Genomic DNA, 16,576 nt, shown 5'->3' on the forward strand with positions numbered 1-16,576 from the left:
CAATATGGATAGACGAAAAGATACCTGACTCGTGGAGACAAGCAATCATAATTCCCCTCTACAAGAAGTTATCCGTCACGAACACTAGGAATTATCGAGGAATCTCTTTGCTGCGTGTTATGTACTAAGTTTTGAAGCGGATAATAGCGAGCTGGACCGACTTATTTAATATCGCAAGGAAACGACGCGTGACGAGCAAGCTGGCTTTCATCCTGGCCCGTCTACGGCTGACCAGGTGTTCATCATTATGAGAATGACCGAAATCTTTAGTGGTATTCGAAGCCAATGCAATTAGCCTTTCTGGACTTTGAAGTCGCTTTCGACTCTCCTCACCGAAGCCGTCTTCTCAACCCACTCTGCGCCGTCGGAGTACCAGGAAAGTTGGCTTATCTTGAGGACGCCGACGATGTTGGTGTATTGACGACAGTACGAAACTTCAACATGTTATCAACCTTGAATCGGATTTGGCTGGAGCATATGAATTACGTCTACGCCCTGATAAAAGTAAGCAGATGTGGATCTCTTCGAGGCCTCCAACGGGAATCAGGGTGGACGGACAACCAGTTGAACTCGTCGATAATTTCAGCTACCTGGGCTGTCTGCTGAAGAACAACAGCAGCTACGAGGAAGATATTCAGCAAAGATGCGCTAAGGCCATTTCTGCATTTGACTCCTTAACGAGATGCCTGTGGTCGACCCCCATCACCAACGAAGTCAAGCTGCGAGTCTACTTATGCGCAATTCGCCCCATCATGGATCAGAGACTTGGGCGATCTACGGTGATGGAGAGGCTGGACTGCACGGAACGAAATCTGCTTAGAAGGCTGCTTGGCTACTTTTGACTTAGGGTATGCCACAATGAAGAGCTGTACGCGATGTGGCGTACCGGCGGATGACACGTGGAAGATATCAATCTCTTGCACCCCCAACAAAAGTGGCTAAAATAAATCGTCTTCGCTTGTTTGGTCATATATTAAGGAGACGGACAGATCGCCTTGTTCAACGAGTTTTGAAGAGTCCGTCTGATTCAAGCTGGAAGAGGTCACATGCACGTAAGCGGATGTTCCGGACTGAGGCGGTGAAGGAGGACCTTAGGATACTCGGGTGTGGATAGGCAGTTTAGGCGAACACAAGGTTTCCCAGGATATGGAATAGCTACGAATGGATTGATTCTGTGCAAGCTCTCGCAGAAGAACGAGGTTGGGCAGAGCTATGTTCAATGACGACACACCTCGTCTAAGATGCGGGTGATCGCATCAGGCGATGACATCAGCCTGCCGATTAAGTCTAAGGGAGAATTTAAGGGAGAGAAACATATTAGTATTCCACAGAATGAACTGCTTGCAATCAGCCACTTACTTAGTTACTTAGTTGGTAGTTGTAAAGAGTTGATTATAGTGTCATGAAACTACAGCCAATCATGTTATATAACAACAGACGGTCACGTGAATGTGTCACAAAATTCCAGAAAGCAGTGAGACAAGTCCAACGGCGTCAGCGTCAGATTGGGTTGTCAAAAAGCTAAAAAGTAAAATAGGGTGCCCAGTAATTCCAAGCGGTTTTATTGTGGAATAAATGAAACATTGTGAGCCGGTTTGTGGCCGCGACACTGTATATGCTCAAATGAGAGGATGGTAAAGAGGGTCCCGGCAGATTCTTCGCGAATGCCTCCGAGACATAACGTGCCCAGTGGAGATGCCGGCGGATACGCGAACATAGCTCAACGAGGCCAGTTGTTCATGAAGACGCAGACAACCGTCTTATATATTCTGCTAGCCACAGAGACGCAGAAAACTGCGCAGTTACAAGAAAATATGCAAAGAGTGGTGTGAGCTGTTGAAATTGCCGAATAAGTCAAAGAATAATAGTGTTAGATAGAAATACATGGGATTTTGTATGAAGTTCTAATAAAGAAAGGGAGTGAGTTTGTCTTCATATCACCTTCAGAAAGTCTAGAAATCCTATTAAATTTGAACTTCTTTCTTCTTATAAGTTATCAAAAACTAACTGCTTAACTATCCATATACTACTTGGAAACCACAAAACAGGTTTAAATCGAATCACCAGCAGGTAAATATGGAGTTTTTAGAACAGCAAAAACTTTCAAGACAGCTCGTTTTTAGAAATCTTATTTCTGCATTAAATAATACACTTGCCTGCTGCGATAAAGCTTCGGTGCTTCTTGTAATTATGGTTTTTGTCATTATTTCACGACGATAGTACTCATCCTGGCAAACACAATCACTACATCAGAAGATTGGTAAATTAATCAAAAGTGAACTTACCTGAACATCCTCATGGTGGTGACCACTAAGAGATGGCATGCTGCACTCCAACACGGCTGATGGTACTGCAGAAGATCGAATCACAGGGATTTCGCGCACAGTTGCAGAAGAAGACGACTTCAGCCAAATCAACTTTTCAGAGGAGGTATGGTCCGACTAAATTTTTTAAGGAACATTAGAAACTACCACTCTTGTCTGAGAGGAAATACATATAGTTCCTCTTTGCTTCCAGATATATAGATGACAAGGAACGTTCCCCAAGACAAAACCATAAGTATTCACAGAACATGCAATGATAACGAAAGGAAGAAGGGAATAACTACGTCCATCCAAATAGCACCAACTAGTATGATTAAGAGAGATATAAAATGTCAGTCCATAGCAAACAAATAAATGTAGCAAAACTGATGCGGCAGAAGAAACAGGACAGGGGCGTACGCGAAAGCAGAGGTGAGGGAAAACACTAAAACAATAAGGGACGGCTCCGTTTCTGCCTGCGGGCGGCTGCGTCGCGGCACGACGCTAGAGATCCTTTTTTGCTGTTCGTATTGTGAACAATCTGGAAATGTTGTGCGTATCATCTTTCAACCTTCTCTAACCAGATATACAGTAAAATATAGTTGGGGAGTGGGCACTCACTGGCACCTTTAATTCCGGAAGCAAATAACTATTTGTTTGGTTTGTATGTTGTGTTTCTAACATAAGTATGCTTCCGTCCGTATGTTGTATATGTAACATAAGTGTTTTCCACCTTTCCAACCTTTAACGTCACTTAATTAGTCGAGGACTTTAAATGTTAGCGACTGTTGGAGAAGAAGCTGCAAATAACGATAGGCAATGTGCATCGGTGAGGTAGAGGTCAATCTTCTTGTTGAATACGCAAAAATTGCTAAATTGCGGATTAAAACTACTAAGCCTTAAAACCTAAAATTGGCCTTATAGGAGGCATGACATGTAGGCTAAGGCTACTAATATGCGGTGTGGACCCGCCCTCCCGAGTAAAATGTTGTTGGGGGGAGGGTACTTTAACGCGCCCAAATCTAACTGTGACCGTATAAAGGGAATCGTGGCCGGAATTTCAACTGCCAGTATTGCACCCGCATTCAGAGCGCGGAAAAGGTCACGAAGCACAATTGAGTAGCTGAGTCAGTCGGGGCTCCAAGACCTGGGCAACACTCTTACAGGATCCACGACATGTAGCTTGAAGCTACTAAGTAAAAAGGAAGACAGAGCTGGAACTACCACTATTTTAACTTTACCAAATCTTCTAAACAAGGGAAAAATGTAGTTGTGGCGGCCACTCAGTGGCGCTCTTACTTCTGGACGATCTGTCTTACTTTTTTCTCTTACTAACTTTAGCCTACATGTCATAGATCCTCTAAGACTATTGCTTAGGTCTTAGGCCCCGACTGATTTAGTTATTTACTTCCAGAAACAAAGGCCCCCCTGAGTGGCCATCTCCAACTACGTTTTACTCCGAACAAGCTTACGAGAAATAAATAACTAAGTCATACCATGTGTTACTTTCAAAGAAAAAAAAACCGAAAATGAATTCCGTAGCAGTCCACGATCACTAAACATGCATACAATAACTTTTATTCACACATTTTCGATCTGCATTCGCAAGTTAGTGGCCCTAAAAAAGGCCGTTGGGTTGGCCTTTATGAAGGCTGTTCACATTCCTCTGCTTCGCGATGTTAACTGGACTTCCGCAGTTGGAGCAAGGTCGCTCCTTCCACAGCAATCCACGATCAGCGAGCCATTCGCCGAATTCCTTCTCCGAATTCGATGCAAGCTCCGGCCAAGTGGTAATCAGTAATCTGAGTTAAGTCACGAAGAGTCAGGAAGTTAAAGGAACCCATTATGCAAATGGAATGGCTTGACGACGAGAACGACTAACGTGTTCTGTGGATGTCTTTGCGCCTGTTGTGCTCCAGGACCTTTTTCGCCCGCCGGGTGCAGTATTGACAGTCGAAGTTCCCGCCACGGTCCCCCTTACACGGTCACAGTTCGGTTTGGGTGCGTTAAAGTGGCCCCAACGATATTTTACCCGTCCTCCGAGGCATACGGGAATGTCGGTACCTGAACTATGTTCCAGGACTAACTCGTAGGGCGGCACGGCTGCGTCGCGGCGCTCCTATCTCAGCCGGGCAATAGTGGGACTGGAGCGCGCAATTGCCGCATATGTATATGAGGACAAAGATATGAGGATGTCGGAGGATGTTCTACAAGGCCATCCCAGTTGTATATAAGCCCGTTTAGGGTGGCTGCAGTAGAATGTTCTGGGACCTCACATGTTAGCCGTATGCAAGGGAACTGTTCCTCCCTCAGAGTGATTACTGTTCTATCTCAGCTGTACGCTATAGCAGACGTTGTCAGCTCTCCTCTTTCTTTTCCCTTTGCTGGCGGAACATTAAATGGTCTGTTGTTATCCTCTTTTCCTTCATTTTTTTGTGTAGTGGTGGAACGTCTTTTCTCACCTCTTCTTCCTCCCTTTACTCCATTACATGACATTCTTCAGTCTGCACCGCCATGCATACCTCTGCCCCTTGCAATAAAAGTGGATAAAGTGTCTGGCGTTAATCAATCCGCTTGGGATGCGCCCCCACGTTCACTTCAATTCAGAATCGTTTGAGGTTTACGAACGTGTATCTGGCCTATACAATGACTTGCGGTGGCTAGCCGATGTGTCAAGTCAGTGCTTTTATCCTCCCAGACAAGTCTGGTACCAATTTATCGACCCCGGAGGGATGAAAGGCTTGGTGAGCACTAGGGCGGATTCGAACCTCCGATCGATCGTGCAGGAAGCGGAACCTCTAGCCGCTACACCACACCCACCCCTCACCTTGCAATATCTGTGGAAAAGGACCTTTTCTACTGCGAAACCTCTGTACGAACATATGCAAAACGTGCCCAACTGCTCGGATGAGGAAATAAATAATATTATGCACGCAGCAAAGAGGGCCCATTCATGCGGAAGAGTTTCATTGTGAGGATTGCGGAAGAACATTCTTCTCATACAGTGGATTCAGGAAACATAGGAAGGCACGAGCTTCATTTAGTGCGTGGGTTCCGATGTGTCCTGGCGACGCAAGCGAAAAGTAACGAAAACGGAACAAAAACGATTGTAAGCGCACATAGTGTTTAGTGGACATCATTCTGTGAATACTTAATGGGTAATAATAATAATATCAATAATAATAAAATTAAACTTCTTTATCATCCCTCTGTTAACACCACACTTGAAGAGTAGAGGAGGCGCTCTCATCTACATATGCGACAACTGCGCGCTCCAGCCCCACTACTGGCCTGCCGAGATAGGAGCGCCGCGCCGCCCGACGAGGTAGCCCCGGAACATGGTCCGGATACCGGCACTCCTCATACGGCGCCTAACGGTACAAATTAGACTAGAGCTTTACTTGCAGACATTCCATGAAAAAAATCAGAAACAAACAAAATGCCTCTGTTTAAAAAGCAGTCAACAAAAAGTAAAGATACGTGAAACCTGCTCACTATTACGTATCGGGCTAGAGAAGGATGAAAGGATGACAATGCAGTGCCCAACATTTCCAGACTGGTCGCAATATATAGTAGGGTCAAAACGACATGAAGCACGTACGCAATTGCGGACGAGGCTTCTCTCCAGGCGCTAGCGTAGAGAGTGTAGAGGCTAGAAGCGTGGCAAAACCCTTGCTGGCACCACCTATCGCTGCAGTTTGCGACGCTCCCAACTCGGTTCTAACTGGCGTCCCCACCGCGTAGTTTCGCGTACGCAAATGCACCGCAACTGCACTGGTGATTCATGTCGTTTTGATCCGACTATAGACCTCTAAAAGTCATTCTATCCCTGATGGAATGTCGCGCTCTAACGTCGCGCCGCGAAGCAGCCGCTAAGACAAAATCTACGCTGTTGTGTTTTTTTAAAGGTTGTGAGGTATACTCGAGTCAAGACGAAGACGTCCTGTGCGGTTGCGCAAGCAGCTGGGGTGCGTAGTGCAGTTAGAATCAGGGGACTACCCTCTCTAACTGTGGGTCACCCAATAAACATTTCACCATCACTATTCACGAACACAACAACTGACGATTAGGACAAGAACAACAAGGATGTAGATATGTTGGTCAAAAAGTACCACACCTAGAACTCAGTCAAAGATTAATCCGAGGTAGCCGAAGACACGCCGAATAGCAGGAATCCATGACGTAAGAACAAGGAGGAACAAGACCAACTATAGCCGGTTCCTTTCCGTCAGATCCCCAATCCATGTCGTTCGTTCACCGTGTCCGATTTGTCAGCACCAACGCTAGAAGAAACACTGCCCGAATAATCGCAAGCTACCAATGTCACTCAGAAGTCAAAGATTTCATCAAGATGACGCTTCAAGCAGCCATCACAGCTTACCTAATACCAATGCATCACGATCGGGTTCTCCAGAAATGTCCAGAAGTACCTGCATGTTCACATGAATGAACGGTCATCGCGACCGCCTCCCCACACTGGCGCCGTTGGCACTACTCCTGTTATACTAGCACGGAACTCGGAAGCTTTCATCTGCGAAGGTACACGTCTTCGAAAAAACCAATGGACATACGTTGTCCATCTATAAGCACAAAGAAACACTGGAGTTTCGGAGCCAAATTTGTAATCTATTGAGAATCGAGGAGAAGCTCACCATAAATAAAACATCTACCACTTCTCTGACGACGGTCTTCTTGGCATCACTGCGCTCGAACAAATCATCCAAACCGGTTCTGAAGAAGTGCAACATGCAAAACGTTCAGACGTTTAATTACGCTGCGTCCGGAGACCAGCCGACCGCGAAGCTGAAGCACCTCTTCATGGACTTCTTCAAATTTGAACTTGAATGCTTCACCAAGGTCAAGGCGGCGCTCTACGCTAAGTCCGATGCTCGCCTGGCGTTCAGCGAAAAGAGGCCGGCTCCTTACGGGTTCGTAAAACTTCGGCACCCTCTGCTCACCATGTTTTCACATAGCTTAATTGAAGAACCATCTCCTTATACATTGGGTTCGCTAACGCCTACTTACAAGTGAAAGTTGACAACGGCTCCAATGATCTCCTCACTATCAACGCCCAAGAGTAACCGCTACAGTCGATTACTGAAGTCAAATCCCTATCTGACATCTTCCAGCAAATCATCGACCTCATGATCTCCGGACTCAACGCCGTTTTTGCCTATCTCGGCGTCACCGCGACCAGCCGAACTCTTTCCGAGTACAACGCTAATTTGGAAGCCTTCTTTTCAAAGATATCTGCCTATAACTGGGGGCGGGACAAGAGGTACCCGTAAAAACCGGCTGACCGCCTCCATAGATGTGATATTCGGAGCCGGTGCTCTGACCCCCTTAACTTTTGAACGATTGGCGAAACTACCCCCTTCACTTTTGGACGCTTGGCGAAAGGACCCCCTTCACTTGAGCTGTGAGCTAAACCCCCTTCACCTGAGGAGGCCTCCTCTATCGGCTTCTCCCTATCGCACCTATGCCCGCCTCCCCATTGCTCTCTGATCAACGCCGCGCGCGACGTTCGCGCCGCGACGAAGCGGTGAATAGTGCGAATTTTGAAGGGAGGAGGAGTGAAAAACGAACTGCCTCAGCGAATTCTGATGTACGGATATAATAAACTAAGCGCATATTATTGGGAATAAAAGAGAAGAAGATCCTTCTATCCAATGTAACTTTACATAAGTAAAATTTATCTCAAAAAGATGCTCCAGGAAAAAGAATAACATGCATATATTTTCACAAAGGGCGGGTGTGGCGCAGTCGGTTAGAGGTCCGTTGTAGCCACACGGTCGAGGGTTCGAAACCGTCCTAGTGCAAACCAAGCCTTTCATCCATACGGGGTTGATAAATTGGTACCAGACTTGTCTGGGAGGATAAAAACACTGACTTGATCATCGGCTGACCCCCGCAAGTCACTGTATAGGCCAACACGCGTTCCAGAACCTCATCGACAGTAAAACGCGTTGGCGCATCCCAAGTGGATTGATACGCCAGTGACTTTATCCTTTTTATTTTTACAGATCTCATAATTTAACACATTTCATGCCCTAAGTCTTCTATATAAACTAGCAGTGCATAAGTATGTGTTTGTCACGATGCCATTCAACGAATTCGTGTGCAACTTTCAACTGCAGCAGCTATACGTACAGCAACTTTGTGCGCTTATTACTTTGTATACATTCTTTAAACTCCTTTCTTCATTTTGCTTTTTCAAAATTTTACTTAGATATAATGTTTATATAGAGCGCATGTCAAACATTTCAATAATTGCTTGTACGTTTTATACAGTTTTATATAGTAGAACTTTGTATGGTTCTTCAAACTTCTTTCAACAGCGTTTTATCGCTTCATTTCTATTTATTCTCTGCATAAAATCAATATGACAGGTTAGATGTATTAATAGCGAACAGAGACCTTTGTATCTTTGAGATATACCTTTAGGTACAGTGTATGTCTGCGAGGCATTATTCGCGCCTCGTTAGTCGTTGGATGCCAGTTTTACCCAGTTAGATAAACAAAAAGGAATCCTTGGAGAAAAAAAAAGTAAAAAAGATAGCATAACACCGATCAGTGGGACATTTTTTGAAACATCTCTTGCATTCCCAGAGATGAATGAGTGTTTTCCACCTAACAAGTCGAGACAAGATAATTTCATTTTCACTCGCATTTCTAAATGGCATATCACTTATACAAACCTCTTTCATTCTTTCCTTCTTTTATATTAACTTACAAGCACACTTTATGTAGACCTTCGAACAACATCTAATACCAGGTACTTTGCTTTCCGTTCGATTTTAAAAGCGCATCATAAGAGCTATGGGTGCGGCGAAAAAAATTCGTCGTAAGAGCGGTAGACGCGGCGAAATGGGAGGGGAGGGTGGTGCGGGCGGAGCGTTTTGAAGACGTAGCACAACAGGAGCAATCAGGCTACTGTAGCGATTATGACGGTATCAGGAGACGCGCGGTGCAATTAACGACGCTCATTAGCCTCCTAGATACGCGGCGGTACATCATACGGGTACCTCTTGACCGTTCCACCCTACAACTTCTGCATCTGCATCAACAGTCGTTCTCTCGCCGCTGCCGACAAGAACTACGATCAGATCGAGAAGGAAGGTCTCGCACTTATGTACACGTTCCAAAATATTCGTCGATGCATTTATAGATGCCATTTCAACCTTCTCGCTGATCCCAAGCTTCTTCTCGCCATCTTCGGATCTACAAAAGTTCTTAGTTGTGCTGCGAATCATCTGCAACACTGGAGGGTCACGCTACTCGCTTACGACTTCGACATCGAGTATCGGAACACCAACGGCTTCGCAACGACCTATCGACAAGGATGTCCCTTTTTTTGGAGACCACATTGTCGTTCAACCGGCTCCAGCCGTCTATCCCAAAGATCCTACACGTAAAACAGAATTAACAAAATGAGAGCCCTTGCTTGCAGCTATGTATTCTGGAAAGGATCAACGACGGCTTGGAGAAATCCTTTGCTCCTGCACCGACTGTCGGGAAGTTGCAAAGTCACCCGCCAAGAAAACACTCTGCTCGTGGCTTCGCTCAGACGCCCCTTGCAGCTGGGCAAACATCGACTTCGCTAACCCTAAGGACAAAACCTTCTATCTGGTGGTTGTCGAGAATTTCTCCAAAAGTGATTCCGGTGAATCCCATCACTAGTACTGCGACGCTGAAGGACCTCCGACGACTTCGCGCACTTTGGACTTTCTCACATAAGTTCCGGATAACGAAGTCAGTTTGCTTCTGCCAAATGCCAAGATGTCCACCAGAAGAAACGAATAGAACCCATCTAATCACCACCGTTTCATACTCAGTCAGTTAACAAGCTGAACACTTCGTGGACAATTTCAAACGCTCGCTCCAGAAACTAAAGAGCGACGGACCCCCTAATTATCCCCTACGGACATTCCTATTGGTGGAACGCGTTGTGTGCCACTTCACCTCATCAATGTAATACGTTTTGTCCTGACGCGCCCTCTGTGACATCTTGATTCAAGGATATCTATAAAAACGCCGCGACTACCAATAATACCTCGTGCTTTGCGGACCTCTGTACACCGAACTGATTGCCTTTGACAATCCATTCACCACTTTCCTTCACAGTGAGAGCAGAGAAGCCACAAAGTTCACAAAGTGAAGTCTCAGCACCACCATCAACTGGGACCTCTTCGCTTCGCTTGTCGGCTTTTGGAAAGATACCATAATAGAGAACATCGGCAACGTATATGATCGGCTTTTAGAAGACCTTCACGACTGTACGAGAAAAGACTCCGGTTCTTGGAACCACAAAAGGACATATGTCTCCGGAAACCCTAGACTCATGCGATATTTCCTACTATACAGCAGCACTTCCAACTATGTTAAAAGGGAAATGCATGCTTTGTTTCCTTTGAGGCAACGTCAGTGAAAATTGTACTAAAATTCAACATCAGTTCATAAACAGTTAGCTGTAAAAGTTCTGAGGAACAATCAATTACGCTCAAACATTTCATCTCGTGAAGAATTCCGAAAGATCGAGAGTTCATTTCCTCTGTTATGATCACGAACATAGTTTCCTTGCAGCTTTTGACTTTTGTCTCCAATTTAATTGAATTCTATCGTTCATCCGGAGATACGATGAGAAAACAGAAAAATAGAAACTAGCATTAATAGAAGATCTGGAACAGAAAAACGAGAAATTCACGCAGATGTCGTGTCACTGCTTGAACTGATCAAACAAGAGGAGGGAAAGCGGGCGATATTTGCCAAGAAACTGTGCACACAAGCAAACAATCAGGTCACAAATAATCGTCAGGTAAGACACAAGTGCCTGCCCTCTATATATGGTCGAAGTTTGTAATAATAATATACGGAACTAAAGCTCTTTGAAGTCGATGAGTCTTCGTTAAACAATTGCTGAGAAGGAAACCCCTAGAGAAATACCACAATGAAATAAAAAATGAAATGTATTAGGGTGACCTATGAGTTCCTTTCCACCTTTCTTGACATTTCTATTTATTGAACAAGAAAGACATTTCGTTAGTTTTATTTTCATCAATAACGCAGTTGCCAAAGCAGTCAATGACCTTCCTCCATCGATTGAGCAAATTGTTCATCTCTTTGGTCCACAACTCAGGCTATCGAGAATTGAAGAAGTTGATGAATGTGGAGAGAAACCTATTTGAAAACCCAATATATAAACCAGCGCAAAAGCATGTGAAGGGAAGAAAGAGATACATCACACAAATAAGTTGGACAGGATCACATCACAATAAATTAAAGCAAAAGTTTCCCACCAACAATAAACTCAGAACGAATCGGACGCTTCAACTTCCCTTCGACTCGTATCTAAACTTACACCCGGCTGCGAGAGGCTCCGCCCCTTGGACCAATGCTAACGCGCTGCAAAATTCAAGATGGTACACCAAGTAACTACTTCCTCTGTTGCTTCAGAGAAATAAGCTTAGAGAAAGGTAGAAAATGAGTGCCTTACGGTGTTTCATGTACTCTTACCTCAGAAGGAACGAGGAGAATATCACAACAAACTTTAATCAAAGAAGGAAGGGAAGTATGATCTCCGAATTTCCAACCGAATAAGGGATGAGATTGGAACTTAGGGTTTTCGATCCTGATGCAGCTAACGACGATTATTTCAAATAACTGCATAGTTAACACCTTTTGCTCTTTCTCTGTCCAGTTTTCTTCTCGTTGTTCCATTTATCCTTGCATTGATTTCCTTATTTAAGTTGTATTTTCATCTCCTTTTGTCTTTTGGATAATCCCTGTCCTACTTGCTTGTTTCTCCGTTCTACCTTTACCGTCTCACTTTCTTATTGTTTTGTCTCATTTCCTTGTCTTGATTATGATTATTTTGTCTTGTTTCTCTGCCTTTTAAAGTTCTATTTTTGCCTTTTCTTGGTTTTATGTTTACCTTACCACTCGTTTACTTCATTCATGTTTGTATACGAGTCTGATTGCTACCTGCACGTGGTGACTTTGCTTTAACTAAACGCAATCAGGCGTTCGAGTGTACGCGTTGGGAACGTACGAGCTATATAACCTGCACTGTTATATGGCGAAAGCTTCCCATACATTGCAAAAAGGTGCTGTCGTCCAGCACACCGCCAAAGCCCATAACCTGAAAGGTCAACTGCCTGAAGGGAGCATGGAATTTTTGGCAACAACCATTCGTTTCGTCACGCTGAACTGCCGAACACTATCGAGTGAACTCCAACAAGCCGCTCTATCCAGACTTCTGCGATATCTCTGTGTGCCCTTTGCTGCACTGCAGGAAACACGCGTGAGAGATCGGCCCGTCATCAGCATCGAAAATTACACTATATACTGCGGCGATGCTGATGAGAACAAAGTAGGTGGCTGCGCGATAGCTGTGAGGAACGATTACAAGAATCTGGTGGAGGAATTTGGCTCAACGTCGTCTAGATGCGCCTTTTTACGACTGCAGGATCGCAGAGGACGTAAATTCTGGATCGTAAGTGCTCACGCACCTACGGAAACCGCTGAGGACAACAGTAAGGACGCCTTCTATGATGAACTCAATGCATTGATGTCTAAAATACCAAGCCAGTAGGTGGTCATTGTCGGAATCGACGCAAATGCGAAGATGAGAACTCGAACAACAATCCGATGTGCTAGGAAAATGGTATTATTCAGCGGAGCCCACGTCGGACAACGGTGACGGTCTGGTCGACTTGTGCGAATAGACGGGCCTCATCATCGCTTCCACGTTTAAGAGGAATCATCGACACCATCAGCTCACGTGGCAGGGGTCAACCCTTTTAACGCCTGAAGAGCAGCGCAAGCGGAAGATGAGGACTCTTAAGCTTCAGCTCGACTACGTTCAGGCGAGGAACATGCCTCAGTCAGATATCCGAAAATCTAGAGCTGTTTGGGACGTTGCGTTCGACTCTGACCACCGTCCAGTTCTTATCAGCTTCAAAATACGGTTCCACAAGAGAAACCGAGAAGTCCCTCTTCAACCGAAAATCGACATGGCAGGTCTGAAAGACGATGAATGCAGAACAAAATTCCGCCAACGTGTGTCTATTTATGTTGGAGTACGGACCAGAAAGAAGCTTAGCGATGCGGATTCCTTCGCAAATGCATCTAGGATGCTGCAAGGGAAACGCTCTCGGCTCTATTGCCGCGGAAGTTTGCCTTTGTATCTGCGGAAACAAAATCCACGAACAATTCTGTATGTGTCGCGCGCAGCGCTGGTGACTTCAACCAGGAAAAGAGTCTTAGAAGGAAGCTGCGTCGTCAACTGCAACAAGACCGCGATAACGAGTGGACGTCAAGAGCGATGGAGTTTGAGAAGGCGTGAAAGGACAGGAACCTGCGGAAAGCCTATGCTCTACTAAAACACTATAGCGGCCAAATGAAAAGATGTTCCCCTGTCCCCAACACTGCCAGTGGGATAGCTGTCGGTGAAGCAACCCTTCCAATTTGGAAGGAACACTTTAAGACCTTGCTGAACCGGCTAGCACCGTCAGCTCCTGAACTCGAACACTCGAACACAACTCGATGTATGCGGTTAACGAGGGGCCACCGACCGAGTCGGAGGTCCTGGTCTGTACTCAAAAAATGAAGAATGGAAAATCTGCTGGAGACGACGGGATTAGCGCAGAAATGCTAAAATATCTTCCTCCGTCAGAGATTCGTGAGATGACAAATATCATCCGTTCAATATGGATAGACGAAAGGATACCTGATTCGTGGAGACACGCTATTATAATTCCCCTCCACAAGAAGTTGTCCGTCACGGACCCCAGGAATTATCGAGGAATCTCTTTGCTGCGTATTATGTACAAGGTATTGGAGCGCATTACCGACTCATTAAACATCGCGAAGAAACAACGCGCGACGAGCAAGCTGGCTTTCGTCCTGGCCGATCTACGATTGACCAGGTATTCATCGTCAGAAGAGTGATCGAAATCTGGCAGCGGTATTCGAAACCAATGCAACTAGCGTTTCTGGACTTTGAAGCCGCGTTCGACTCTCCTCACCGAGGCCGTCTTCTCAACGCGCTCCGCGCCGACGGAGTACCAGGAAAATTCGTTCCCTTGCTTGATGACATGAATCAACGAACAACTGCTGCAGTTTGAACACCAGCCGGATGTACAATCCCGTTTGAGGTGGTAACTGGAGTAAAACAAGGGGCAGTGGCAGGACCCTTCCTGTTCAATTTCGCCATCGACGACATTATGCGGAGAACAGTCGACCAGTGCCCTGCCGACATTGTCTTAGCACCATAAGGGTGCCCCTTGACTGATCTCGAGTGCACCGACGATGTTGTTATATTCGCGGAAAGCAGTACGAAACTTCAACATGTTGTCAACCTTGTATCGAAGCTGGCTGCAGCCTATGGACTACGCCTACGCCCTGATAAATGCAAGCAGATGTGGATCTCTTCGAGACCAGGAACGGGAATCAGGGTGGACGAACAACCGATAGGACTCGTCGATGAGTTCTGTTACCTTGGCTGTACGCTGAAGAACAACGGCAGCTACGAGAGAGATGGTCAGCAAAGATGCGCTAAGGCCATTTCTGCATTTGACTCCTTAACGAGATGCCTGTGGTCGACCCCCATCACCAACGAAGTCAAGCTGCGAGTCTACCTATCCGCAATTCGCCCCATCATGATGTACGGATCGGAGACTTGGGCAGCACCATTAACAGTTAAGGAGAGGCTTGACTGCACGGAACGAAAGCTGCTTAGACGGCTACTTGGCTACTTTTGGCCTGTCACAATAAAGATCTTTACGCAGAAATTGATGTGGTATAACGGCGGAAGACACGTGGAAGATACCAACATCTTGCACCGCCATCGAAAGAGGCTAAAGTAAATCGTCTTCGCTTCTTTGGTCATATATTAAGCAGACCGGCAGATAGCCTTGTTCAACGAGTTCTGAGGAGTTCGTCGGGTTCGAACTGGAAGAAGCCACCTGACCGAAAACGGAAGTTCTGGACTGAGGTTGTGAAAGAGGAGCTGATGACACTCGGCGTGGGTAGGCAGTTCAGGCGAGACGTAAGGTTTAGCAGAATATGGAATAGCGACGAATGGATTGATTCTGTGCAAGCTCTCGCAGAAGATCGAGAAGGTTGGGCAGAGCTGTGTTCAAGGACGGCACACCTCGGCGAAGATGCGGGTAATCGTGTCAGGCGATGACATCAGCCCGCCGATTAAGTCAAGTAAGTCATTGCCGCACGCCATGGACTGGTGGATGGTAGGACCTGCGAGGATGACCGTGCTTCGTTAAGGTGTTTGGTCCAGGATAGAGACGATATTGCAGCCGTGAAGTTAATTGAAACAGAGGACTTGAGTGGAGATGGTTTCCTGCTCGGTTTGTTAACCTTGCATCGATGTGCGAGCTCTTCAAAAGAGTTCAGATTTCAGCATTCGTCGACACAAATGCAAAGAAGTATTTGGAACGTTACGGGCACCGAGGAATAGTGTTTGATGACGCTTTCAACGTGAGTCGGTATGCGTTCCGATTGGCCACGCTGCTTGTATCTGACGACGGAGGTAACGGTTTCCCATGCGCCCACCTCTTATCCTCCGCGTGACAGCGACAAAAGTGCAAGTGCTTTTTGAACTAGTGAAGGTAAGCGTCTTTCTTGGTTCATATTTCTGAACTACATACAATGATTCAGGAGTACTTCCAAGAGCTAAATCCCCAGTATGTGATGACAGACGACACATACGTCTTTTACAATACTTTCAAGGCGGTGTTTCCTGCGAGTCGGGCTGCCAAAGTGTTCTGTTCGTGTCACATTAGCCAAGCGTTGCAGAGGAAGCACAAAGAGCTGTTGAAAGTAAGTTCATTACCAACATCAACTTCTCACATTGTTTTTCGAAATGTTATGAATGTTTTCCACGAACAGGACATCGCTTCTCTGTGAGAAGCGATGTCCTGTTCGTGGAAAACTGAGACGGACCAGAAAGCGTTCGAAAACAAGTTTTCTGCTTACATGACCTGGTTAACATCAAGGGGAGCAACAGAGATGCTGAGTGTACGCCTACTTTGTATCACTTATCTTCTTTTGCAGTCAACGCAGGAAACAGTTTTAGCACATCGAGAGGAATTACTCGGGACGAAGACGAGAATGGGCGCCTTGTTACCGCCAGAATGCGCCGTCTACCACATCAAATCACGCAGAGTCTTGGCATAACAAGTTGAAACACATTATCTTGCGCAGTAAGCAAAACAGTAGAATGGATACTGTGAGATACTGCTAAAACATTCACGTGA

The 16,576-nt window shown here is 45.7% G+C and overlaps 6 protein-coding genes across 12 annotated transcripts in view; 5 read left to right on the top strand and 1 right to left on the bottom strand.

Annotated features, from left to right (window-relative positions):
- RB195_023284 (uncharacterized protein) overlaps positions 1-9,556 on the bottom strand; it is a gene marked incomplete at both ends in the record, with an annotated part of 58,683 nt that extends 49,127 nt beyond the window's left edge. The window contains 4 exons of one of the 3 annotated variants that reach the window (XM_064210655.1): positions 2,157-2,228; positions 2,286-2,441; positions 6,956-7,034; positions 9,432-9,556. In XM_064210655.1, the coding sequence (XP_064066536.1) occupies positions 2,157-2,228; positions 2,286-2,441; positions 6,956-7,034; positions 9,432-9,556 (432 nt within the window). Of the gene's footprint in view, positions 1-2,156; positions 2,229-2,285; positions 2,442-6,955; positions 7,035-9,316 lie in introns of those variants that run through there. The other 2 variants (XM_064210657.1, XM_064210658.1) reach the window with 2 other exon arrangements.
- On the top strand, positions 3,980-7,384 carry RB195_023291 (uncharacterized protein; the record flags this gene model as incomplete). 2 transcript variants are annotated; one of them, XM_064210666.1, is made up of 3 exons in its annotated part: positions 3,980-4,093; positions 7,065-7,231; positions 7,288-7,384. In XM_064210666.1, the coding sequence occupies 3 exons, from the start codon at positions 3,980-3,982 to the stop codon at positions 7,382-7,384; spliced, it is 378 nt and encodes a 125-aa protein (XP_064066545.1). The 2 variants fall into 2 exon arrangements, with proteins under 2 accessions (XP_064066545.1, XP_064066546.1); XM_064210665.1 differs by lacking the exon at positions 3,980-4,093 and having other exon boundaries at positions 7,050-7,231.
- Positions 9,557-12,375: 2,819 nt separating the features above from the next.
- On the top strand, positions 12,376-12,894 carry RB195_023292 (uncharacterized protein; the record flags this gene model as incomplete). The annotated part of the gene is made up of 1 exon (XM_064210667.1): positions 12,376-12,894. The coding sequence occupies one exon, from the start codon at positions 12,376-12,378 to the stop codon at positions 12,892-12,894; it is 519 nt and encodes a 172-aa protein (XP_064066548.1).
- Positions 12,895-13,132: 238 nt separating this feature from the next.
- RB195_023293 (uncharacterized protein) lies at positions 13,133-13,684 on the top strand (the record flags this gene model as incomplete). Of its 2 annotated transcripts, none has more annotated exons than XM_064210669.1 (1): positions 13,133-13,684. In XM_064210669.1, one exon carries the CDS (start codon positions 13,133-13,135, stop codon positions 13,682-13,684), a length of 552 nt encoding a protein of 183 aa, XP_064066549.1. The 2 variants fall into 2 exon arrangements, with proteins under 2 accessions (XP_064066549.1, XP_064066550.1); XM_064210668.1 differs by having other exon boundaries at positions 13,178-13,684.
- A 163-nt stretch (positions 13,685-13,847) lies between these two features.
- RB195_023294 (uncharacterized protein) lies at positions 13,848-14,252 on the top strand (the record flags this gene model as incomplete). The annotated part of the gene is made up of 1 exon (XM_064210670.1): positions 13,848-14,252. The coding sequence occupies one exon, from the start codon at positions 13,848-13,850 to the stop codon at positions 14,250-14,252; it is 405 nt and encodes a 134-aa protein (XP_064066551.1).
- A 29-nt stretch (positions 14,253-14,281) lies between these two features.
- RB195_023295 (uncharacterized protein) overlaps positions 14,282-16,576 on the top strand; it is a gene marked incomplete at both ends in the record, with an annotated part of 3,620 nt that continues 1,325 nt past the window's right edge. The window contains 7 exons of one of the 3 annotated variants that reach the window (XM_064210674.1): positions 14,282-14,422; positions 14,603-15,102; positions 15,201-15,351; positions 15,413-15,550; positions 15,598-15,667; positions 15,721-15,797; positions 15,978-16,139. In XM_064210674.1, coding sequence (XP_064066552.1) covers positions 14,282-14,422; positions 14,603-15,102; positions 15,201-15,351; positions 15,413-15,550; positions 15,598-15,667; positions 15,721-15,797; positions 15,978-16,139 — 1,239 coding nt within the window. Of the gene's footprint in view, positions 14,423-14,602; positions 15,103-15,200; positions 15,551-15,597; positions 15,668-15,720; positions 15,798-15,862; positions 15,929-15,977; positions 16,140-16,576 lie in introns of those variants that run through there. The other 2 variants (XM_064210671.1, XM_064210672.1) reach the window with 2 other exon arrangements.

This window comes from Necator americanus, chromosome X (genome assembly GCF_031761385.1).
Source record: "Necator americanus strain Aroian chromosome X, whole genome shotgun sequence".
Lineage (NCBI taxonomy): Eukaryota > Metazoa > Nematoda > Chromadorea > Rhabditida > Ancylostomatidae > Necator > Necator americanus.